This window comes from Crocodylus siamensis, chromosome 3 (assembly GCF_052110815.1).
Source record: "Crocodylus siamensis isolate JL-2025a chromosome 3, ASM5211081v1, whole genome shotgun sequence".
NCBI classification, from domain to species: domain Eukaryota; kingdom Metazoa; phylum Chordata; order Crocodylia; family Crocodylidae; genus Crocodylus; species Crocodylus siamensis.
The window spans coordinates 177,689,430-177,714,455 of record NC_143397.1 but is presented as its reverse complement, the minus strand read 5'-3'; the positions used below and the strand labels follow the sequence as shown (position 1 = coordinate 177,714,455).

At 44.3% G+C, this 25,026-nt stretch overlaps 1 protein-coding gene across 2 annotated transcripts in view; it reads left to right on the top strand.

The window, feature by feature from the left end:
• The window catches only part of CHST9 (carbohydrate sulfotransferase 9), a 176,066-nt gene that overhangs the window by 138,724 nt on the left and 12,316 nt on the right, over nucleotides 1–25,026 (top strand). For both annotated transcript variants that reach the window (XM_090039865.1, XM_090039864.1), the window contains one exon: nucleotides 4,094–4,131. In XM_090039865.1, coding sequence (XP_089895991.1) covers nucleotides 4,094–4,131 — 38 coding nt within the window. The remainder of the gene's footprint in view (nucleotides 1–4,093; nucleotides 4,132–25,026) is intronic.

Genomic DNA, 25,026 nt, shown 5'->3' with positions numbered 1-25,026 from the left:
GAAATTACAGGCCAGTTAGTCTTACCTCAATCCCGGGTAAGCTCTTTGAAAAAATTATCCTGGCACACATCCAGGAGGGCCTTGCGGGGGAATGCATGCTCAGGGGCAACCAACATGGGTTCATCGGTGGCAGGTCTTGTCAGACCAACCTGGTGGCCTTTTACGATCAGGTCACCAAATCATTAGACGCAGGGGTTGCTGTGGATGTAGTCTTTTTGCACTTCCGGAAGGCTTTCGACACTGTCTCTCACCCTGTCCTCATCAAAAAGCTGGGAGACTGTGGTGTCAATGCCCACACAGTCAAATGGGTCGCTAACTGGTTGGAGGGCCGCACCCAGAGGGTGGTAGTGGATGGGTTCTTCTCGACCTGGAAGGACGTGGGCAGTGGGGTTCCGCAGGGCTCGGTCCTCGGGCCCGCACTGTTCAACATCTTCATCAGTGACTTGGATGAGGGGGTAGAAAGCTCCCTGTTCAAGTTTGCTGATGACACTAAGATGTGGGGGGATGTGGGTGCACTAGAAGGGTGCAATAGGCTACAAGCTGACCTTGACAGGTTGCAACGGTGGGCGGATGAGAATAGGATGGGGTTTAACACTGTTAAGTGCAAGGTGTTGCACATGGGGAGGAAGAACCGGCACCACACTTACAGGTTGGGGAACTCCCCTCTTGCCAGCACGGAGACGGAAAAGGATCTTGGAGTCGTCATTGACTCCACGATGAACATGGGCCAGCAGTGTGGGGAGGCAGTCAAGAAGGCCAACCGTACCCTGTCATGCATCCACAGATGCATCTCGAGCAGGTCCAGGGAGGTGATCCTCCCCCTCTATGCGGCACTGGTCAGGCCGCAGCTGGAGTACTGCATCCAGTTCTGGGCGCCACACTTCAAGAGGGACGTGGACGATATGGAAAGAGTCCAGAGGAGGGCCACTCGTATGATCGGGGGTCAGCAGGGCAGGCCTTATGAGGAGAGGCTACGGGACCTGAACCTGTTTAGCCTCCACAAGAGAAGGTTAAGGGGGGACCTTGTGGCCTGCTACAAACTGATCGGGGGTATCAGCAGGTATTGGGGGAGTCCCTGTTCCCCCGTGTGCTGCCAGGAGTGACCAGGAATAACGGTCACAAGCTGGCGGAGGGTAGGTTTAGATTAGATATTAGGAGGCGCTACTTCACAGTCAGGGCGGCTAGGGCCTGGAACCGGCTTCCAGGGGAAGTGGTGCAGGCTCCTAGCCTGGGGATTTTTAAAAGGAAGTTAGATGAGCACCTTGCCGGGGTCATCTGACCCCGGTGCTCTTTCCTGCCAAGGCAGGGGGTCGGACTAGATGATCTACCTAGGTCCCTTCCGACTCTAGCTACTATGAAACTATGAAACTATGAGGAAGTGAGTGCATCATCATTTAGCAGAGATATAGCATGGCAGCTCCATGCTCTGGTTAGCCACAGTGCAGAGAGGTGCATTGGTGCTGATGGCAGGGGTGCAGCCAGCTGCCACTGCAGCAGCAGCTATTTTTGTACTCCTGTGCTCAAAGGGGTACCTAGTACTGCCCCAGTCACCCCCACAACAGCCACGTACCTCAGTTATACAACTATAATTTAGTATCATATTCCCAGGCCAGTTAAAGAGCCATGCTGATAAATTGTGAAGGAAGTCCCATTGCAATTGTTCTAGATAGTTCCAACTGCTAGTAAACCTAAATGTATGAGTAGGAGTTCTTGACTGTCTCCAGTGGTTATGGATGACCTCCAGTTGCAGGAGGAGTGTAATTGCCGTGGTCACTCTGTAGACTTATTGCTACAGACTACTAATTAAAATTGCTCTCCCTAAATGGTAAAAATAGATTTCATTTTGAAAAGGTATGTCATTCTTAATAGAAATACAAACTCCATTACTATAGTAAAGTACCAGTATTGGGTGTCCTAGACCATTATCTCCATTACCACTCCCAGAATGGTTCAGAAGAAAGCCAAATAAGCACACAAAACCATAATTCAATTAGTAAGGTTGTGCAATATTATGATGGTGTAGAATTTCTTAAACAAGCCACCTGGGCTAAGTACAGACAGTTAAAAAGCCCAAGGTGGAATCTATCTAAGTTATGCGGTTCTCTATAAGCACCATAGTTTAAACCAGTAGCAAACAGAACACACACTTACCTTTGGTGGATGGGGGCAAATCTTAGACTAAGTTTCACCATTTTTAAACCAGTCTATATGTGCTGAATTTCTGTTCTCTTATGGGTATAGTCTAGTTTCCAATCACATATATTGGTAAAAGTATAATGTCTGTACCTGGCCCTGATTATTAACTTTGGCTATGTATACAACTTATCTTAGCTATAGGTGCCACTGTTATTCATATGTGTTTAAATCTAGTCTAAATATTAATGATCTCTTTGCCACTATATACTGTAGGAGTAATCCTGCAACTTTGAAATTTTGTTGTCTTCATTTTGAACTTTTGATTTTTGCATTGCCTAGTAGGCTTGCTTTGTTTTCCATCTGTACCTTTTTAGAAAGTTTTTGACATCTAATTTGTTTTCATCTTGTTTTCATTTCATAATGTAAAATTTGTCTTTTTCTTTATCTGGATACATCTTATGCCATCCACCAAATGCCTCTAACACATCCCTGTAATTTTTTATAATAAAACCTTACAATAAACTGTCCTTTGACATGGCATCAACACAATTTAGTGTAGATTTTGAAATAATACTGTACTCTTGATTTAACTGGGGATGTCTCTTTTTTTTTAATGGAAAAATAACACTTTTCCAAATAAGTGTCGCTTGAGTTAACTACACCGGAACCATGTTTCAGAGGTTCTAGTTTGGTAGACTTGAACATCCATGCATCATGCTTGAGCACACGTCCCAGAAAATTATATATTCCAAGAGTGCGCCATGGGGCTTGGGTGGCTGGATATAACTGGTCAAGAACCCTGTGCTTTGTAGAAGGATATTTCCCTATGTGACTGGCCAGTCCATTGCAATCCAGTCACCATCTGGGTTGGCCTAATGGTGTGATATTGCATGCGATATCTATATGCGATTCCATTCCAACATAAAATGCGTGTGTATCAATTCTTCATAAAATTGGACATAATATGATCATCTTCCATTCTTATTGATTTAAATTAAATTATATAATTATTAGTAGGTTTGCTTCCTTATCTTTTATTTCCATCCAAGCTTTGACATCTCTGTTACTAATTAATTATTGGAATCCAGGGCCTTAGTTCCAATACTGTGTTGAAATTATTTATTGACAGTCTGGGTGCTAGCTGTGTCAATCACTTCCATTAATTTCAGATATTAGTTTGGAGTACCTATCTTTCCCATTACCCAGAGCAGATCACTTAAAATATATGTAACTTTTCCGAAGGAGCATCTAATTTAACACGTGCCAATTTAACGTGCATTAACCATTTTTAAGGTGCATGAAGGGCGTGAGTCTACACATGTGCACCCTTAATGCACCTTAAATATGGCTATTTTAGGCTATTTGTGCCTAAATGTGATACTTCCTTTTGCAGGTATCAAATTTTGACACAAATACCTAAAGCACCTTAATGCACGTGTAGATGTGCTAAGGCTGTATATGTTGACACAGCAGTTTGCACACCATATTAATGCGCCTTAGTGCATGCATGTGTAGACACGTGCCTAAATCACCTTAATACACATTAGGCAAATGTGCATTAAGTTTAAGCGCACATAAAAGCATATGTAGACATGCCCTGTAATTCCCTTTTTCCTTTGTCTGATTATTTCATAGTGGATTAGTGATTCTGATCTCTAACATACCTATTTTGTCTCATATTAGCCTTACTGTTTTTCATTGGCTATCCTTTAAATTGTACCTTAGTCCTTGTAGTTTGTATATGACAGTATTTGTTCCATTCCACAAATATTATGGCTTTGGCTAAATTTCCATTTTAGTATGTTCCTTTTGAAGCCTGTTATACTCCTTTGTACTTTGTTATTTAATCATATTTTGTTTTTTGTTGACTGCATCATTTTTGTTGTGTTATGTATATGATCGTTTTATTCATTAGAATATGTTAAAGCTAATTACTTCTATTTGTTTTCTCTTTCAGTGTGTGGAGAAAAATTACAACAGCATATAATTAATCAGGTATTTTGTCATTTTTACGCACTTTTTGTTACTCTACTTTTTTTTTCTTGTGCTTTTAAAGAATTTTAACAGTTATGAAAAGGAAAAAACCCATAGGACAGACTAAAGCAGAGCATAAGGCATGCAGATGTTGTTGAGGTATCCCTCCCAGCTCTTCCTGTGCACTGAATTAAGAGTTGAAATAATCCCTTCTTTTTAAATCCATGGTCTATAATGTGAAGAACTTTGTGTACCAGTTTGTCACTTTGCCCTGTGATGTGAATGGAACCAACAAACAATTTGTCCCTGGGACCGGATTTGAAAATGCTAAGCTAGTGGCTTTTTATAAATGATAGTTGTACCAGTTTGACAGCACAGCTTCCTAAAAGTTGGTGTGAAACACTTGTGCTGACATTGTATTATTGTGCTGTATGTAAATGATAAATGGTGCATTATAATTTGCTGTTTTGGCTCTAATAATTACATCTGCAAGGTAAGACTATTGCTTCGCTGAGCTGTGACATTACTTGTGGCACCATCATGCTAGGAGTTCTTATCTGAGTTATGAAATAAACTGGCTCTCTACTTTGCTGTTATCTGCTTTTATTATCAATAAGAAAAAAGTGTTATTTGAAGAAAAAACCTTTTAGCATTACATATACTCTTTCCACATCAGAAAAAGAGTGTGAAACTATAATGAAAAACAATTGTCTTGGCCAGTCAGAGTGCAGGAGTGCTGTAGTTATTTATTCTTAAGTATTCACTTTTTCATGAACGCTAAAAGACTCTTATTTGTATAACTGTTCCATTTTTTCTCCTAAATAACTACAGATTCCTGTTCTCTGCCTAAGTGCTGTTATTCAATCAAAGCCTGCAGAAATTTGCATAACCAGGGTACATTTTAAAGAACAAAATCAGTGTTTACCAAAGTGTGGAGTATTCAAAAGTTTCCTAGGGGGCTATGTGCAGCTCACAGAAGCAATCAGCAGTGCTTCCCCTATCCCCCCCACTTTCCAAGTCACTAACGCTCCTTCCCACACTGCTGATTGCTGCTGGCCAGGGGAATCAAGAGCAGTTGGTGGCAAGAAAAGGAGCAGCTGCAGCTCAAGTAGGGGGCATGAGAGTAGTCTACTTCACTATGATGTAGTGCAAATCCACAAAGTTTGCAAAGAATCATTTGAATTCATGTATTCTGGCTGCAGTCCTTCAATTCATGGCTAATTCAAACATGAATGTTCATCACCAGGACTAAATGTGCAGTGTAGATGGGTTCTTTGGGTAGATGTGATATCTTTTATTAGCTCAACAAAATAGTTGGAAAAAAGTTTCTTTGCAAGCTTTTAGGCACAAACACCCCTCTTATGGCATTGGGATTATACACATTTTTCTTAGACCATTTCAGTAAATTCAAAGTTCCTGTATAGCAGGGATGGCCAACCTGTGGCATAGCTGCCACAAGTGGCATGAGAAGCCTCTGTGGGTGGCACACTGCAGATCAGGGAGAGAGCAGGGAGCACAGTGGCAAATTGTTCAAGAAGCAGAAAGCAAAGTAGCAGATTGAGCAGGGAGCACTGGGCTAGGAGCAGAAAGCAGAGCAACACATTAGGCAGGGAAAGGGGACTGGAGTAGTAGTCGGGGGACTGATTTATGGCACCCCTTTGAAAAAGTTTGGCTCCCACTGCTGTATAAGAAGTTTATGCTTATTTCAGAAGATATATCATGGATTGACCTTTCCCAGTTTAGTAAAGAATACTTGCTACGCTATACTCCCCTGTTCTGCTTAAGTGTGTATGCATGTGTGTGCATGCATGCGCACGTGTGTGAGAGATGAAGAGGGGTGGGTTGTTCTATTTGTTTTTAATTTTCTGAATCCTTGCTTGTTGCCCGTTTAATAAAACATAGGTGTGGCTCTCTTCCAACTTAAATGCCATGCCCAGTCACCCAGTGTTTTGAAAAAGGAATTGTTCTGAAGGATATAAGAGGACTTCACCTTTTTTAAGTCAGGGAGGATATTATAACTAAAAACAGGGAAGACCTCATGAGGTCCCTTCCAGCCCTACCTAAAACTGAGCAGATTCTTTGTGGTTTCTGTATAACCATAGAATTGCTTTGTCAGAAAGTAATAGACTGAATATGTAATCTCTGTATGAATTTAATTAACTTTTATTTTCAAATGCAGTTGTGTTTATGCATGACATGTTTCAGGCTAATATTTCAGAATTATATGTTGAATAATACAGTGTGGTTTTATTTTAAAATATAATTTGTAGCATCATTGACAGAGGGCTACATTAGATGGCTGACCAAGGACCTACCTCTCCTTGGGCATGCCTACATGTGCACATTTACTGCACGGTAACCCAAATTACATGCGCATGCCTGTACTGTGCAGTAAATATGGTGACATGCTAACTTGAGTGTAAATTTGATACCTGCATCATGCACATGTAGATGCATTACTGCACAGTAACCTAGGGGGCCTCCCTGCTGGATCTGCCAGGCTACTAGGGGACAAGCCTGAGTTCAGCCCCAAGGCTCCTGGCTGGCTGCCTGCCTCTCCTGGCTTCAGTTTGGGACTAAAGTTAGTCCCAAGTGCTGGCAGCTGGGTCTAGCTTCTACTTGGAACTAAAGTTAGTCCCAGGTGCTGGTAGCCATGTGGCCAGAGCCTGGACCCCCCCCGAGGGACCACAGGGGCACATAGCAGGCTGCTGTGGCCTGGGTCTAAATTTAGTCCCACATCACTTGCATGCGTAGACACTGGCCTATTCCCACTTACTGTGCAGTAAATTTAAGATGGCATAATTGCACGTTTAGACATGTCCAGTATGTTCTTTATGACAAAGTTGGTTTAGTATGAGATATTCATTTTTATTTGTACATGAAACGTGTTTATATAACCTTTTTTTGAAATAAATGCAAAGAATGCTTTAGGTCCCTTACTTTATGTTCCTGTACCTAATCCTTGATTACTGCTGAGTGAATGATGCACAGTAATAATATAGTACTGCCTCCATCCACTGCAAGTGTTTTTTTTCTTTCTGCAGTTGTGGTAGGGCACTGTTTGTGCCTGCCATTTTAAGGGCCTGAAGCCAGCAGCCGGAAAGTACCTGATGAGGGGAGCCATTTTGGATTCAGTGCTGCCCATATAAACAGGGCATTTTGCTGCAGGAAGGCCAGGCAACAACATTGCCTGGCTGCAAGGCTGCTAGTATCATCTGGAGGCAAGGAGCCGTGGGGGATGGTCAAGAGGCTCCTGGTCCTGGGCATGACCTAAAACTGCACCCTGCCAGGAGTGGGTGGCCTGGTGGGACTCTCAGTGGCGTGGGAGCCCCCAGAAAATGCCAGGCCAATTACCACCCCAGTGAAAGCCGGGTTGGGATGCTTTAACCCCAGCTTCCACCTTTGGGTGGGTCAGGTGACAACGGAGGTAGAGGGGGCCAGGCATGGATATGGACACCTGAGCCCACCCGAGGAAAGAAGCCCCGAGACCCCAAGTAAAGGGGGCGGTATGGAGCCCTGAGTAAAGGAGGCAGTGTGGAGCTCTGAGAGGGGGGGCAGTGTGGAGCCCTGAGTAGAGGGGGAAAAGAACTAGAGGGCCAAGGGCCCAGTACATATACATACTTTGTGTCACCCCAGAAAGGGCTTGAGTATGCTTAGATTTGGTCGGGTAATTGGCTCTCCACTACCCTGGTGAGGGTCCCAGGAGAGGCCCAACAGACAGTACATCTGCCACCCAAGGAATGGACTAGCAAAGCCTATGGCCAAAGGGTGCCCGCTCCAAGAGGGTGCAAGGTGGCATAAGTTGTCAATGCAAGAAAGAGACCCTGTGAGAGAGGGTGGAGTGAGTGAGGCCCGAGTGAGAGGCAGGCGGTTTGAATGCACGTGAGACTGAGGCCTGACAGTGTGGCCTAAGCATGCTCCGGCTGTAGGCTGGGGGCAGTGTAACATCTGGATGCCATCTGCGAGGCTTGGGCCACCGTGTAGGGGAGGTACAGAGCCACGGACACCCCCAAATATGGGGGTGCAGTAATGGGCAGCCTCCTTCCTTATTTAACAGCATATTATTATTCCAACAAGGCATGGCGGGCAGCATGCTCAGAGGCAGGTGTGGGGGCTAACTGTGGCTAGTGGGGATGTCCACTTTGCCACAGCAATTAACTTAAGAACATCAAATGTTACAGTGGAATTGCATTCTGTTGATATGGTTAGGTTGTAGTCAAATACTGTTGTAAAACATTGGTTTGGGACTAAAGCTATAGTTCCATTTTAAATCAACACTGGAATTGCTGACACCCCATTCCATGATAATACCCTTTGAATATTTCCAGAAATTAACTAAAGAAGATTTAAATTAGAAAGCAATCAAATTTTAGTTGCTCTGAAACAACATACAGTATCCTTGTGAATGGAGTACATACTTCATTTTAAGAAGTATCAGTCTAATAATATGGTTTTAAATAGCATAGATTATCATGGCAAAACCTTTGCAGAAAGGCTGTTTTAGGTTTTGGGATGATGTAAAGGAATTTACATGCATGGATCAGATCCTCACCTGAGATAAATTCATGTAAATTTCCTTGAAGGCAATGAAGCAGCAGTGATATAAACTTCCTGATTATCTAGCCCAGAAGGCTTAGTGAGGGAGAACTGATTCTGTGGAATACTAATGTGTGATGAAATTAAATTAGAATCAGATTCAGACAAGAGCCTGGAATGGTGGGACAATGGCTGAGGACCTGCCAAAAAGTTCTCAGTGATCTCTGTTCACTTACGTTTTGACTAAAAAATGACTAATTTTAAACAAAAGGCACAGTAGATGTACACCTTATAAACTAACTAAATCAGAAATATGTAGCATGGGCTTTTGTGAACCAAAGCTCACTTCATCAGATCATTTTAATTTAGTCTAAATTCTTATCTCTCTTAGGCCCCAGCTACATGTTGCATACATTACACAATGAACTGGCTAACTGCACAATAAATTTAGATGGACCATTCATGTAATGTAAGGCTAGCCACAAGTGCAAAGCAATTATCACACAATTAACTGGATAACTGAGCAATAAATTTAGATCAGCTATATGTGCAAAGTAATTATCACACCATAAAATGACTATCTAGCTATAAAAAGAGCCAACCAGCTACAAAGTTAGTGCTTGAAAATATATAACAACTCTATAGTTGGTTTCTATCCAGCATTCATTTGAACATGTGGCAGGGCCTTTATACCCTAATAAGTCCTGTGTAATATAGTCATGGATGTTTGTGTTAAACTTTCTGGTCTTGAAGTACAGTTGTATGAAATACAGTACAGATGCATAATCAAGACACTGTCCTCCAGTAGCATAACTATGGGTGGATGAGTAGGGCATAAGACCCAAATGCTGCTTAAGGTGGGAGGACACTAGAATGAAGTCAGGCGGTGCTTCTCCTCCACCACCACCCCCTCTGCATTCTACACCATCTCTCCACCATGGCTACAGCAGCCAGTGTAGCCAGGAAGCCAGTGTTGTGGGGGAGGTGCTGATGCAGCCAGGACTGGTAGTCAGTTTCCTTTAACCTCAGTCTACTTTCTTTCATTACTTGCTAAATTTTGGCTTTTAAATTGTTTTTCCACCACCAGATTGCTAGCTTTTCATCATGGAGCCATCACTTTTCATTGCCTTTTTCATTCTTTTTGTAGCATTGCAAGCTACACCTTCCTTCCAGAACTTGAGCAGTAAGTCATCTAGAAATATTGTGCATTCTACTTTTTCGTGCTTTACTCTGAATTAATTGATTCCTGGTGTCCATGTTCATCAAGGTGTGCATTAAGTAATACTGGGAAAAATTAAAAGAGACTTCTACCAACTTAGTTGTTCAGGCCTGGGTTTGGGTTGGATTATTTTATTGTTGTTGTTTTTAAACAGTGGTAACAATCATGGATAAGCAACTCTTTACAGACTGCCTGTTGAAATTTTTGAACCTCTAGACCTCTGTGTTCAGCCTTTTGCCTTTTAAGATATGCTTGCCTGGTTATCACATGTTCTTACACACATTTTTGCCCAAATTTTCCTGCCATCCACACACACAGCCCTCAACCTGTTTGTACTTTGGACTTGTATTTACTCGCTCAAGTAGAGTTTGGGCTCAAGCTCCAGCTATGCATTAGCTCAAGCTAAAATCAACTACACTTGCATTGAAGATGCCACGCAGATTAATAGAGTGATCATTGTCTTACAAAGTCCTTCCCATAATTTCCCCCCATGAACAAACAATTTCTCTTGCACTAGACACTGTTGTGTGGGAATGGATCCTGAAACATGTCAGACCAAAGAAGCAACAGATATGCCCTGAGCTATGCACTAATAGGTTCATAAAGAGTCAGGACACAAAAGCATGGATAGAATGCTGCAGAAAGAATGCTCAAGATTGAGCTAGGCTGGCCCAAATGTTTGTACTCAACTTTAGGCTACCTTTGGTAGGCTAACTCCTTGACTGAAGATTACTAAAGGCAAAGGTAGGCACCTATGCCCTTTCATTTTAAAATGGAAGTGATTGGGAGCCTTTTTATGACAGTTTAGCAGTTAAAGTATTCATCCACAATGAAAAAGGCCTGATGTCAATTAATTCATTTCTCTTTATTCTACCTCTCAAGAGAGTTCCACTTTTCATAAAACATACAAAATTCATTGAGCAAAGAACAAATGTAACATGACTCGATAGCCTGGTGGTTCAGGGATTTCCCTTGAAGAGGTATCACTGTGTTCTAGTCACTTTTTCAAGGATCGTTTACATGTTTTACTTATACTTTTCATCCAATGAATATATTATGTGATCCTGGGAACAGAGACTTGAGCCCAACTCCCTACTGGTACCACTAGACTAAGAATCATTCCCTCTGTCTTCTCTCTGGTTCACTTCTATGAAGTAGGTGAGTCGATAGTGCCATCACCCCAGAGTAGCCTATATTGTGTAGTTAGTGCATTCTTCATGGAAATGGGAAATGTTCTTTTGGTAGAGAAAGGAAACAAGCATGGATTTCCCATGAAGCAAGTACCCCAACCAGAACATCATTGGATAAAAGGGTTCCATCACCACTATTTCAAAAGGAAGCCCTGCATTTTGTGGGGACCAATCTGATAAGTACGCTCTGAATCATGCCTCTTGGGTGGGATGGATGAAGGAACACCCAGCATATGGGTCTTAGCTTTGAGATGGAAGCTGAGCTGCTAAGCTCAATCACAACTGAAATATTTTTATGTGTGCCCAAAAACAGAACTATAGGTATGGGGCGGGGAGAGGGGACTATAGGAAGCGGGAGCAATTTACTGTCAAAACCAGAGCTATATATTGAACTTATTCGCTATGGGGTTAGGCATCAGTGGAGTGGAGTTGTCAGAATTGCAATTTTGGATTCAGATATCTTTATTCTACTTCAGTTTTTGTTCTAGCCCCTTAAAAATATATCTAAAACTCAAATCTCATCAATCATATAGACATTTTTCCTATGATGAATGTGCCAAATACTCTTCTGAATATCTACAGGTGAGATCTTGATAGCCTATTAAGACATCCATTTTTGAAAACTGAATGCATTGTGCGCACTGAATGATGAAACAGCCTGATATTAGGCCCAATACATTTTGAATCAGGCATCTCATTTTTTTTTTTTGTTATCAACAACTCCTCCAGCAATTCTTAGGCTATGAGCAACTGTATAACATTAAAGTTGTAAGAGTAACAAAATGTAAAAATTGGTGCGGGAGAAAGCCTGTGCCTCTTTTGAAGAAAAAAGCATATAATGTATTTCTGAACTTCTGCAAACACATCAATATTTTCCACATTAGCAGAGGTTGTGGTAGATTCCATTGGGATCTCTAGCTGGTAAACAGAAGACATTCTTGTCTGCAAATAAACATGCTTATCTTCTTCCTTCATACACTTCTTTTAGAAACACTAAAGCAGGGGAACAAATAAAAACTAGATTCAAATAAAGAATATTAATGTAAGTTCAAGTACTTCCAAACTGGTTTGAAATTGACAAGTTCTCCAGAGGTTGCAAAGTACACGCATTTTCTCTTTAACCCCATTTTCATTTCAGTAAATGTTACATGGCTATCTTTAATTAAAATCATGCAAAACAAAATTCTATACTGCCACAGAATCAGAACTGATTTCTGGTTTCATAAGGTCTTAAACTGGAAAACTCATATGTGGACTGGAAAATTCATATGTATATTTAACAGCAATGTTAATACTTAGCACATGTTTACCTGGACAGAATTAATTTTATTAATAGATGTTAACAGTTATGAACCAAAAAGATGACAAAGCCAGTAGAGAACTACAGAGCTCCCAAGCAAGGGACTAACATAAAAGGGATGGGTGTGAGGAGGGGAATGCAACTAGATTACAGAAAATACAGTGTTAGCCAATTAAGCCTGGGGGTAGGAAAGGGGGTGGGACCAGCAGGGAAGATCATGCTTAGGGGTAACCAACATGGGTTCATTAGAGGCAGGTCCTGTCAGACCAACCTGGTGGCCTTCTATGACCAGGTAACAAAATACTTGGACGCAGGTGTCGCGGTGGACATAGTCTTTCTGGACTTTAGGAAGGCCTTCGACATTGTCTCTCACCCCATTCCCATTAAGAAATTAGGTGACTGTGACGTCGATGCCTACATAGTCAGATTGTTGGAAATTGGCTGGAGGGCTGCACCTAGAGGGTGGTGGTGGATGGGTCTTTTTCAACCTGGAGGGATGTGGGCAGTGGGGTCCCCCAGGGCTCAGTCCTCAGGCCTGCACTGTTCAACATCTTCATTAGCAACTTGGATGAGGGGTGAAAAGCACCTTGTCCAAATTCGCGAATGACACTAAATTGTGAGGAGAAGTGGACAGGCTGGAGGAGAGGGACAGGCTGCAACCAGATCTAGACAGGTTACAGGGGTGGGCAGATGAGAACAGGATGGGATTCAATACTGACACATGCAAGGTACTGCACCTGGGGAGGAAGAACCAGCAGCATACCTAGAAGCTGGGGAACTCCCTTCTCATCAGCACAGAAGCAGAAAAGGATCTTGGTGTCATTATTGATACCAAAATGAACATGGGCCATCAAAATGGGGACACGGTCAGGAAGGCTAACCGCACCTTGTCATGCATCCACAGATGCATCACAAGCAGGTCCAAGGAGGTGATCCTCCCCCTCTGTGCGACACTGGTCAGGCCACAGTTGGAGTACTGTGTCCAGTTCCGGGCGCCAAACTTCAGGAGGGATGTGGACCACATCGAGAGGGTCCAGAGGAAGGCCACTTGCATGATTAGGGGGCAGCAAGGCAGGCCCTACGAGCAGAGGCTATGGGACCTGAACCTGTTCAGCCTCCACAAGAGAAGGCTGAGAGGGGATCTGGTGGCTGTCTACAAACTGGTCGGGGGGACTAGCAGGTTATAGGAGAGTCCCTGTTCCCGCCGAGCACTACGGGGAGTAACGAGGAATAACAGCCATAAGTTAACCAAGAGTAGATTCAAGCTAGATATCAGGAGGCACTACTTCACAGTCAGGGTGGCTAGGATCTGGAACCAGCTTCGAAGGGAAGTGGTGCTCGCTTCTGGGCATCTTCAAAAGGAGGCTAGATAATCACCTAGCTGGGGTCGTTTGACACCAGCATTCTTTCCTGTCCATGACAGGGCAGAGCGTTGGACTTGATGATCTGCTCAGGTCCCTTCCAACCCTACCAACTATGAAACTATGAAGGGGAGGGAGGGGATTCGCAATGCTGAATCCTCACCCAGGTACCAGTCACGTAGGCAGAGGGAGCAGGTTTCCCTCCTCCCTCAGGAATGCAGCCAGCTCAAGTTCCCTAAAGAGACAGGGTAAGGGTATGGTCTCCTCTGCTGAGCCCACCCTACTCAAATGGTCACAGCACAGAGATTTTATCACATTGTCACAGGGCAGAGATTTTGGAGAGAAACCAAGGTGGCTTTCTGCCACAACATCCATGATCACGATCTTCTTGGCCTCTTCATTCGTGATGATGATGTCGGGGCACATCTGGCTCTTGCAGCCTGGGATGGTGCGATTTACAGAGATCCACACCTACATGTCTTCAATGTTCTCAACAAATGTTTTCTAGATTAATTACAATGGTCCAGGAACAGGACTGGAAATCAGAGTTCTAGTCTTAGCTGTCTCCCACACATCCTGCATATCTATTGACAAGTCACTTGGTCTTTGTGCTGAAGGTTCTTTATATGTAAATTAGGAACAAAAGTTGCTGGAGAAAAGCTATCCATTTGCCTTGATGTTTCTATTGGGATAATAAACCTATTTGTATTGTATTTACAAGCTATACCTTGATTCTTCAATGAAGCTTTATCCAACACTCGTAGTCGGTGGGATATCTAAACAATATCAGCTGCAGATCTGATCAGTTCAGAAGATGGCACACAGAAAAATGCAAAAGTACTTCACTTAATTTAATGGACTTAATAGTCCTTGCAGCAAGGAAAGTTTAAGTTAGATATTAAGGAAAACTTTCTCTCTGGGAAGGCAATAAAGCACTGGAAGAGATTACCCAGAAAGGTAATGGAATCTCGATCCTTGGAGGTTTTTAAGACCCGACTAGTCAAAGCCTTGGCTGGGATGATATAGGGGTGGATGGTCCTGCTTTGAACAAACTGAAGTCTACAAAAGGAGTAGGTGATCTCCCAAGATCCCTTCCCTTCCAACCCTAATTTTCTATGATTCTATGCTTTGATGATGATTCATGTAGTTCTGAGCTCTTGTCTCATGTATATCTTAAACTTCCTGATTTTGGAAGTGACTAGCAATATTGAACACTGTGGATGCAAAGTTGGCGAATAGGAGCGGGAGGAACACAATTAAATAACCACAACAGTAAAAGTACACTATAAATACCAAGTAGCCTCTCTTCCACCTAAGAAGAAGTGGTTCAAATATATTTTATAGATGAATCACACCGGTAGAAAACAAAGAAAATGACTGTGAGCACAAAGGGGCAAAGACTTTGAACTAAATGGGAAAAGTTTAACCCACAGTATGTCCTACATAATTAACTGTGTGGATAAAATCTTCACATTTACTGGGACAGTCTAACACCAAAGGCATGCATCCAAAGATCTACATTGCACAGTTAGTCTACTTGGATACCTTTGGTAATCTTGACTCAAGATTAACTGAAAAATTATACTTTCTGAAGAGCCAAGATTACTATATTTCTATGATTAAGTTGTGCTTTGTCCATAGCAGCTATCACTTACCTGAATATGAGTCATCTCTATAGTATTTTCTGTTACAACGTTCTCTTATCTTATGTCAAAATATTACTTGATATGGCATGTGGTACTTTACTTGATTTATCCTTTTCAGTGCTGTATGGAAATAAGGTCCCACCAATACAGGCTGGGGTCCAACTGGCTAAGCAGCAGCTCTGCAAAAAAGGGACCTGGGGGTTACAGTGGACAATAAGCAGTGTGTCCTTGTTGAGAAGAAGGCTAATGGCAAACTGGGCTGCTTTGGTAGGAGCATTGACAGAAGATCAAGGGAAGTGTTTATGCCCCTCTATTCAGCACTGGTAAGCCCTCCTCTGGAGTACTGTATCCAGTTTGGGGCCCCTCACTACAGAAAGGATGTAGACAAATTAGAGTCCAGCAGAGGGCAATGGAAATGGTTAGAGTGCTGGGGCACATGACTTGTGAGGTAAGGCTGAGGGACCTGGGCTTATTTAGTATGCAGAAGAAAAGAGTGAGGGCAGCCTTCAACTATCTGAAGGATGGTTCCAAATAGGAACTAAACTGTTCTCAGTAATGGCAGGTGACAGAGCAATGATCTCAAGTTGCAGCAAGGGAAGTTTAGGTTAGATCTTCAGAAAAAAATTCTTACTAGGAAGGTAGTAAAACATTGGAACAAGTTACCCAGAGAGGTTGTGGAATCTCCATCCTTGGAGGTTGTTAAGACCCAGCTAGACAAAGCTTTGGCTGGAATGATCTAGTTGGGACTGGTTGTGCTTTGAGCAAGGGATTGAACTAGATGCCTTCTTGAGGTCTCTTCCAACTCTAATTTTCTATGATTCTATGAATGCAGATTTGATGGGAAGCACTAACAAAATGTATTGACTGATTAGTGTGTCTGAAATGAAAATGTATTAAACTAAAATCACATGCAAAATTATTGGACTATTGTACTTATTTCAGTGTGAACTACTGAACAGTAATTTGTGGGAATCAGAATGGTACCATGATAATATGCAAAAACTTGTGGGTGTTACTGAATAAGAAGAGCAGGCTTACCACAAGTAATCTTTATATTTTCTGTAGTAATTATAGAGAAAGACAAGGGAGAGTACTCTTGATTCTAAGAGGCTGTTTATTTTTTAGCAAATTGTTACATTTTGTAATATCACCACCTCACATTGTTGTCTAATAACTGAAATATTTGGCCAAGGAATATTAGTAATAGCAAAAGAATATTAAATTACTGATAACAGACCTACCCAGATTGTTATATGTCATTTTTGTAAGGCACTATTACATACACACTTGTTTTAGAAAAACTTTATCTATTAAGGCTGTAAAGGAGGGGCTGGCAAAATACAGCCCATAAGCCAGATTCAACTTGACAGGTGACTCTGTCTGGCCCGTAGCAGGTCCCTCAGCCCTGCCTGGCCTAGGCTCGAGGAGGCACATACAGCCAGGCCCACTGCCCCCAGGCACAGAGGCACTACCTGGCACAGAGCACAGCCTATCGTATCTCCACAAGCAGCAGCTCTCTGGCATGCCAAAAGCTGTAGTCTGTGACACTGGGAGGTGTGGTGGCAGGAGCAGGGCAGCATGGTGCCCAGACTCAGCTTCCCAGCAGCCCCCACAGTAGCAACTTGCTCTTGCCCCCACACTCTGGCTGTCACTGCCAGACTCCCCAATGCCACTGCTAGACCTGGCCCCGCTGTCTAGGCAACCTGGCCCATCTGTCCTGCACCCATCACCAGGGATGCTGAATGGAGTGGGCAAGTGGACAGGGAGGCTGGGTCACCATAGAAACCAGTGGGACCCCCACAGGCAGGGTATGCTTAGCTGGGCAGATGGGATGGAGTTGCAGGCAAGCAAGGAGTGACATCTGGGAATGGGATGGGCAAGCGGGTGAGACTGAGGCTAGGATAACAGGGTGGTGACAACATGACTCCCCACATCTCTCTGCAACCAACGCCTATTCCATAGACAGTGGCCAGCCCATGCCTGCAGAACCAGCACCTATCACAAGGCCATGCAGAGAGCAGGGGTTTTTGAGGGGGAGTTGTTTGTTTGGGGGGGTTTTTTGGGGGGGAGGAAGGAGGGGTGTCACTGCCTGAATTGAAAAATTGGGAGAAATATTGTCAACCAGAAGCAAAAAATGGTTTCTGTAAAGTTTGGTGTTTCATTTGTGGTTTTTAAACCCTTTCAGAATGAATTTTTTGCAGTTTTCAAAATGCAAATGTCACTTTGAAATGAGACATCAACATGTGCCAACTTCCTTTTTTTATTTATTTTTCCCTGTCTTTTCAGACAAAATGATTACCCACATTTGCAAGTACTATAAGTCCACCTTACCATCTCCTGTCCCTACACTGTTATATTTTAATGTGTGTAACAGGGTGACTGAAACACCCTGTTACAGGAATGATAGAGAAAAACCAGAAAAAACAAACTTACCCGGAGAGGCAGGGAAAACCATGGTGAGCCTGGGCAAGACAAATGACATGCTTTGAGTAATGAAAGGAACCAGCAGATCAAAGGATGGAGTTTCAAATCCAACTACTGGGGCTTGACCCCCGAAAGAGAACAGTGCAGTCAAAAGGAGAAGGAAAAACCATGCTGAAGGAGGAAACAGCTGGGTCAGGCAGGCAGCGAAGGGGAGGCTGCCACGGCAGACCCAGCTGGGCAAGAGGGAAATTTAAGGGATGCCAAGAGGGCATTCAGCAGGTGGAAGGAGAGGAGAGAAGAAGAGAAGAGAAAGAATGTAGAAGAGAACACAGGAATAGAGGACCGACCCCAGAGCTCAAAGAAAAACCCCAGTTCCTTGACTTACCTGGACAGATCCAGCAAGGAGGCTGCTCTGTAAGGGAGAGATGGCACAGGAATGGAGGAAATTGCTTGGCTGGTGAGTCCCGTCCTGGGAGGTGGAGTTAACCACTATGGGAACCTTAAAGAAAGCGAAGACATGGACAAGATTACTCCCCAAGAGGGAGTGAGTCTGTCCTGACCCTGAAGGTAAAGGTGGTACTAGAAGCAAGAGTGGCTGACTTTGGAGCCATGCAGGGAAGAACGGGGCAAGCAGCTGAAGGAGTAGAGAGATTCCTGTCAGTGGTCCTTAAGACTGAGACCAGAGTATCAACATCACAGGCCAGTACCAACACACCTGGAAATCTGGAGTGGTTAGGGCAGGGGATGGGGATGATGGAGCCCTGCAAAGACTGGCCGATGCTGTGAGCCTCTAACATTTTTGTTTCCCCAAGAGTATTTCAACATCCATCTCCCATAACATCAAAGGCGTGACAGGAGATTTTTTTGAAAAGCAAAACTACCATTTATAAGGAGACAATTCAGTTCCAGGCGGCACGCCAGCAACTTCCTACAATGTGATTAAACTGTTCTGTCTATCCAGACTCTATACCACATTACCCAAGTACCTCTCAACACTGACTTGAAATAGGGAGAATCACCCCTGTTAACCTGTAGGTAAAAGAAGTATAGGGGATCAGTGCTTGCCCAAGTTCTGCAGCTTTAAGCCCAGATATTTTGAGTTTCAGTCCTAACTGCAGAATAATTGCTTTTCCCTCTTGATTGGAAACACCAGCTTCTTTTAAACATGCCACTGAAAGCTGGTGAATGGCCTTTCCGTAGTGTCCCTATGTTGTGTTAAAATAACTAACAGACCAGAGAGACTCAGTCTCCCGTTTCAGGTACCCTGAATTTGTCTGTCAATGGAGATGTGAAAACAATGTTCAAAATATAAACAATATTGAAAAAATACTAAATCAGTCATGCTCAAAATAAAGGCATGGGATGGGGACAGAGGGGATATTTGTGGAAGTAAGTGTAGAATGGCTCACAATAGAAGTGTCTCAAAATCTTCTTTTTAAATGTGTTTACGTTAGTTTCTATTAAAGAAGCATTTCAGTTAGTTAGGCCTTGTCTACACACATCTGCCTCTGCTGCTGGAAATTCTATGGGCAGACAGTAGCTGTTATCATGAAGCTGTCAAACCATGGACCTATCCATGCATATCTGGCTGTTTCATGGCTCCACTACAGCATCTGTGCCACCACAGTGCAAAGTGCACCCTAGAAACACATCACCTTCTAGCATAAGTCACAGGAGTGTCTATGTGCACATTCTGCCAGCAGAAGCTTTTCTCTGCTCAGCAGAGGTGGTGTAAGCACTGACTAAAAAGGTTTCTACCACCACAGAGAAGCTTTGTAGCATAAACCAGCCCTTACCTAAAAGAGCCGGGCTAGAAGCAGGCATTGCATTTGTCCCTGGATAAATTGTGCCTGTGTTTATCACAGAACAGAAATATCCTAGGACTGGTGTGTACACACATCACCCTTCTAATCAGGGATTAGTGAGCAGCTGAATGCACTGCTACTTCTCTGCCACTGGTTCAATCCCATGACTGCCCTGTAATACTGTGCAGTGTCCCAGGATAAACTGTTAGTGCTTCTTATCTTGGTAACCCTTTTTAGAATTTGTCCCAGGACACTGGACATGAATGCCTGAATGATTGCACTTTGTCCCAGGATAAAATGGTTATTTCAGGACAAATACAACCTGTGTTGTCTTGAATGAGGAAAATTGGCATGGCTCAATTGACTTTAATGGTGCTTGTTTAAAAGTCAACAGACTCATGCCAGTTCTCATCAGCTCAGGATCTAGTTCCGCTCATGCTGTGTCTGCTGAATGCAGAGATACATAGCATATCTGGCATTAACACTGAACTCAGTGGCCCTTCAATATGTTTCTAATGAGCTGAAGATGTTGATTTTAAGAAAAAGCTAAATGCCTAGTTACAGTTGTCTCCATAGATTTTTAAATTGGTTGCACAGATACACATAGCTGTGCTAGTTTACAGTAACCGCAGCATATTAATTGGGATATTTTTCCACTGGACTTCATCTTGATGTAATTCCTTATCCTTCATATTTTGAGCTTCTTAAGGGGAAACCAAATATTTTTACTTTAAGGGAAAAGACAAAGGGAATTAATTCCAGATATGAACAAGAATTGGCAAGTAAAATTAGAGATTAATTCCCTTCATCCAAGTTACTGACCACACAAATCAACCTGTTGATTTGGCTTTTGCAGAGTGTCTCACTTCATGAGTGCAAGTGGCTTTATGCAATCTGTATATAATGTCGGGGGCTACAGAGAGGTGTCTGATGGTATTCTTCTCTTCTACATCATCAGGTCCACATGCTTCCCAACCCTTCCCATGACATATACAGAATCACTTTCTCTTCTCCCTGTCTCTCTCTCTCTCTCTTCATCTCCTTCTCTCACTCTCCTTAGTCAAGCCTATATCATAGTTCTGTCCCTGTAAGGCTAGGGGCAGAAGTTGCACATAAACTGCTTTAAAGGATCAGAAGCTGGTTTAAACCTGTAACAGAACATAAATTCAGTGTACGTAAACCAGTTTCAAAATGGCCAAAACCAGTTTAAGATAAACCTGGTTGAATGTAATATCAGACTTAACTGATTTGGGTCAAACTAGTTTATGAAACTTCTGTCCCAGACCCCTTCTTGGTTTAAGTTAAAACAGAAACCCCCAGCATCCCAGCATGTTTTTCAGCCCTGGGCTGGGCTGTGCTTTCTGCTCCAGAGAGCAGGGCTGGCCCACCCCTCTGCTCTCTAGCCAGAGCAGGGGTGGGTTGAGGCCAGACACCAGCCGGTATGGCCTCCAGAGGCAAAAGGAGTGGGGCAGGGGGCTTATCCCTCCCTCCCCTCTCCTACTGGGGGACCACAGCCAGGGTCTGCCTGGCCAGGGTATAGCAGGCCATGTCAGCCCCTCCCCCCTCCACAGCATGAAGCAGAGAGTGGGAAGGAGGTTTAATCTCCCCCCTCCATCCCCTGTCCCACCAATGGGTCTGCAAGTTCTGCCTGGCCAGGGCAGAGAAGCAGAGCAGCCCCTATCAGCTGTTACCCTCCTCCCCACTCCAGTGGCATGGCCAGAGCCACCCAGCATGGCCCCTGCTGAGCCCAGTCAGCCTGCAGGTGCTACTGACCGGATGCAGAAGGGCCAGTCCAGGATGGGCTGCGGGAGCTGGGCCCTTCCCAGTGGGCTGCAGGTTGGGCTGGGGCCGGGGCCATAAGGGCTGCACGGCCAGATTGCTCCTGGCTCCCTGCACCCAGATCAGGCAGGGCAGTCATGGAGTTGGCTGCTGCTGCTGCTCTGTGACAGCCTGGCCTAGCAATGCAGGTTGGGCCTGCCAGGTAGCAGGTTGCCTGGGTGGGTCCTGAGCCCAGCAGCCGCCCACTACAGCTGCTGCTGTACCCCCTGCCCTGTGCAGCACCTGGTGGCTGCAGCCACATAAGCTGCAGGCTGGCCATGGCTAGGCAGGCTGTTCTGCCCCCCTTGCCTCCAGCTGCCCCTTCACAGCAGTTGCTGCTGCCACCTCTGCTCCTGCCTCTGCTGCACTATGCTTCGCTAGGTGGGCTGGTGGGAAGCTTCATCCCAGGGACTTCTGCCCAGAGCACGGAGCTCTGGCTCCAGCTGCCTTCCACTCACTGTGCCTACCCACAGAAGCTGCTCATCACGCTGGGTGGATGGGGGTGGAAGGCAGCCAGAGCTGTATCCAGAGCTCTGTGCACTGAGTGTAAACTGTGGTGCTGAAGCTCCTCCTGCCCTGAGTGGTGCTGGGTGGGACAGCAAAAGTAGGAGCCGCAGTTGGAGATGAGGGAGCAGAACAGCCCTGCCCAACCAAGCTAGCTTCCTCTCACCTCCAGTGGCTCCAGCTCTTGGCTGCCTTCCACCCACTCCACCCACCTGCTGGTAGAAAGCAGTCAGAGCTGAAGCCAGAGCTCCATGCCCTGGGCGGAAGCCACTGGGCTGAAGCTTCCCACCCACCACCCAGAGTGGCAAAGCAACAGTGGCTGCAGCAGCAGCTATGGCAGCAACAGCTGGAAGTGAGGGGGGCAAAACATCCCACCCAGCCCCAGCCAGCCTGCAGCTTGTGATGTGGCTGCAGCTGCTGGATGCTGCACAGGGCAGAGGGTGTAGCATCGGTGGGTGGCTGCCAGACTTGGGGCCTGCCAGCACCTCCAAGCCTCCTGGGCAGCCTGCTGCCTGGCCAGCCCCACCCATGCAGAGCCGTAACTGCTGGGAAAGGCCCTTCCCAGCCAGCTGAAGTTCCATGACAGCCCTGCCCAGCCTGGCATAGGGAACTGGGAGCAGTCTGGCCACAGCCCCCATGGCTTTAGCCCAAGCTGCAACCCGCTGAGTAGCGCTCAGCCCCCGCAACAGAGCACAGGCTGGCCCCTCGACCTCTGCCCTCAGCAGCACCCACAGGCCAGCTCAGCTCAGCCTCACAGCACCAGCCCTGGGCAGATAACAGGTCCATGGTGGCCAGCTCTGGCCAGGCCCCCCACCGCCTGAGCAGGAGCAGGGGGAACGTGGCTGCTGCTGAAGAGAAGAGAGGGCCGCTCTAGAACTCCCCAGCTTCTAGCCTAAGCCACTTCAGGCATGTGCCTGCATTTCTGAAATCAAAAGTAAATGTCTATTCACTTGCAAATTGGTTCAGTCATTTCAGGCTCCGGCCAGCTGTATATCTGTCCCTAGCCTAAGTGAAACCCCCTTCTCCTAATCTTTCATTCAATCCTATTTTTCATGAATTTCTGCTTACAGAATTGAGGGGAATAGCAACCCATTCACCAATTTTCAAACTGTGTTTTACAAAGAAAGATTTAAAATTGTTCTTATTCATTAATTAAAATTTATCAGTCATAGTTTTCTGAATAAGTGTCACTTTCATTAACAGTCTGCCCCTGTAGCCAGCATGTGGTATTCTGTAGACACATAGTGCTACTTAAATCTTTCTCAAAGTATTCTTTTTTTTAATTACTGGAGGCTTTTATCCCACCATGAATTTATTCTTCTGACTGGATATGACTCTGATCAGAGCTCACACCTCATTTGTTGTTTTTTTCTGTGCTTATGTCTTGTAGGTACTTAGTACTACAGTAATTGGTCTGTTTTAAAGCTTGAACAGAACAGAGGTATCTATATGCAGGAATAGGCCTGAGTAAGGCCTATGGGATATGACTTCATGTGAAAAATATATGTAGATTTTGATCAAGAGGAAAAATAGTCTTGCAGATACCATATTTACTCAAATCTAAAACAGCATGGAGGGGAAAGCTGCTTGTCTTAGATTTGAGTACAAGCAGAGAGAATCAACAGCTCTGACCCTGAATCAGGGGTTGGAGTTGGAGCCTTAGCTGCTGTCCTTCTTTCCCACCTCCACCTGCCTCTGAGAGTTGGGGCAGGAAGCAAGAGGGAGGTGGGGGGAGGGGTAAGTGGACCAGTGCTCAAGATGCAGGTACTGTGGGGAGGGGCAAGCATCACGGCTCAAAGGCACAGGGGGGCAGGCAGGAGAGGCACCAAATGGCAAGGGGATAGGCCTGGCGGGGGTGGGGGGTGGAGAATAGGTGGGAAGCGGGTTCCAGCACCACAAGGGCAATCACAGATCATACAGGAACCAGCAGAGGTGAGGCAGAAGTTGATGGGGAGTTGCGGCAGGGCACAGGCCATTTGACTCCCCTGCCCTCTGCCACTGTGTGCCTTGCTGTAGCAGTTGTGGGGGGAGGTTGAATTTAAGACAACCCTCTAAAAATTAGATTCTAGACATGGGTAACTTATAACAAATTTATATATTTTCTATGTCTAAAATCTAAATATTGGAGGGTTGTCTAAAATTCAACACAATCTTGAATTTGAGTAAATATGGTAGTATGATATTTGGAGAGCTTTCCAAAATGCCTATGGTGATACAGGTTATGATTATTGCATACTGAATATTTTATAAAAGCCAGCTCATTACTCCAAGACCAGACATAGTCCTGGAACTGTCCATAAACTGAACACTGCTGGAGGTATCTGAGTTAAAAACAAATTGTACCACCCACAGGCAATATATGAACAGCACAGGAAACAGCTTAGATAGGTTTGGGTAGACTGTTACAGAAGTCATGTGTCTTAAATATGTTCATCCCAAATCTGTCTTAGGGGTTTGTATTGGTGCCCATCACCGTAATATCTGTTATATGTTAAAGTACTATTATAATGAGCAATAAGGGCTAGTGGTAGAAGTTAGAATAAGGGCTTGTGGTAGAGGTTAAGTGGTTAAATTAAAACATTACTCATTTTAGAATGAGTAAGTTGTGCACCCAATGGAGTCTAAATAGGTGAAGTTAATGAGAAGCTAAAAAATAGAAAAATGCTACCTTTCACATATGAGTCTTCCTTTGCAGATTAGGCAGTCTCTCTTTTGAGAACTCTTAGAAATCTGTTCAGCTCACTAATTTAAGATTACATACTTTTGATGACAGGAGGAAAACTGAAGTGTATTTACTTACGGGCTCTGGTAATCTCGGGATAATTGTACCCAATTTTTCCAGGCAAATATTGTCCTCGTATGAGAAGGCTGTGAATAGTCATTACTTTTTGCAGACTTTTACTTTATGTATTTAGGTGATTTTATGCTTATGAAATTAAGCCCTGGCTTTGATCTAGCATGTTGGAAACAGGATTGTGCAACCCCCGCTCTACATACCTCTTCTAATGCCTCTTAATCCTGAACCCTCTGGCACAATCATCCTGTTGAGGAGATAGCGTGGAGTTGGGCACAATTACAATTTTACAATTTAAACAAATGAAGAGTGGGCTAAA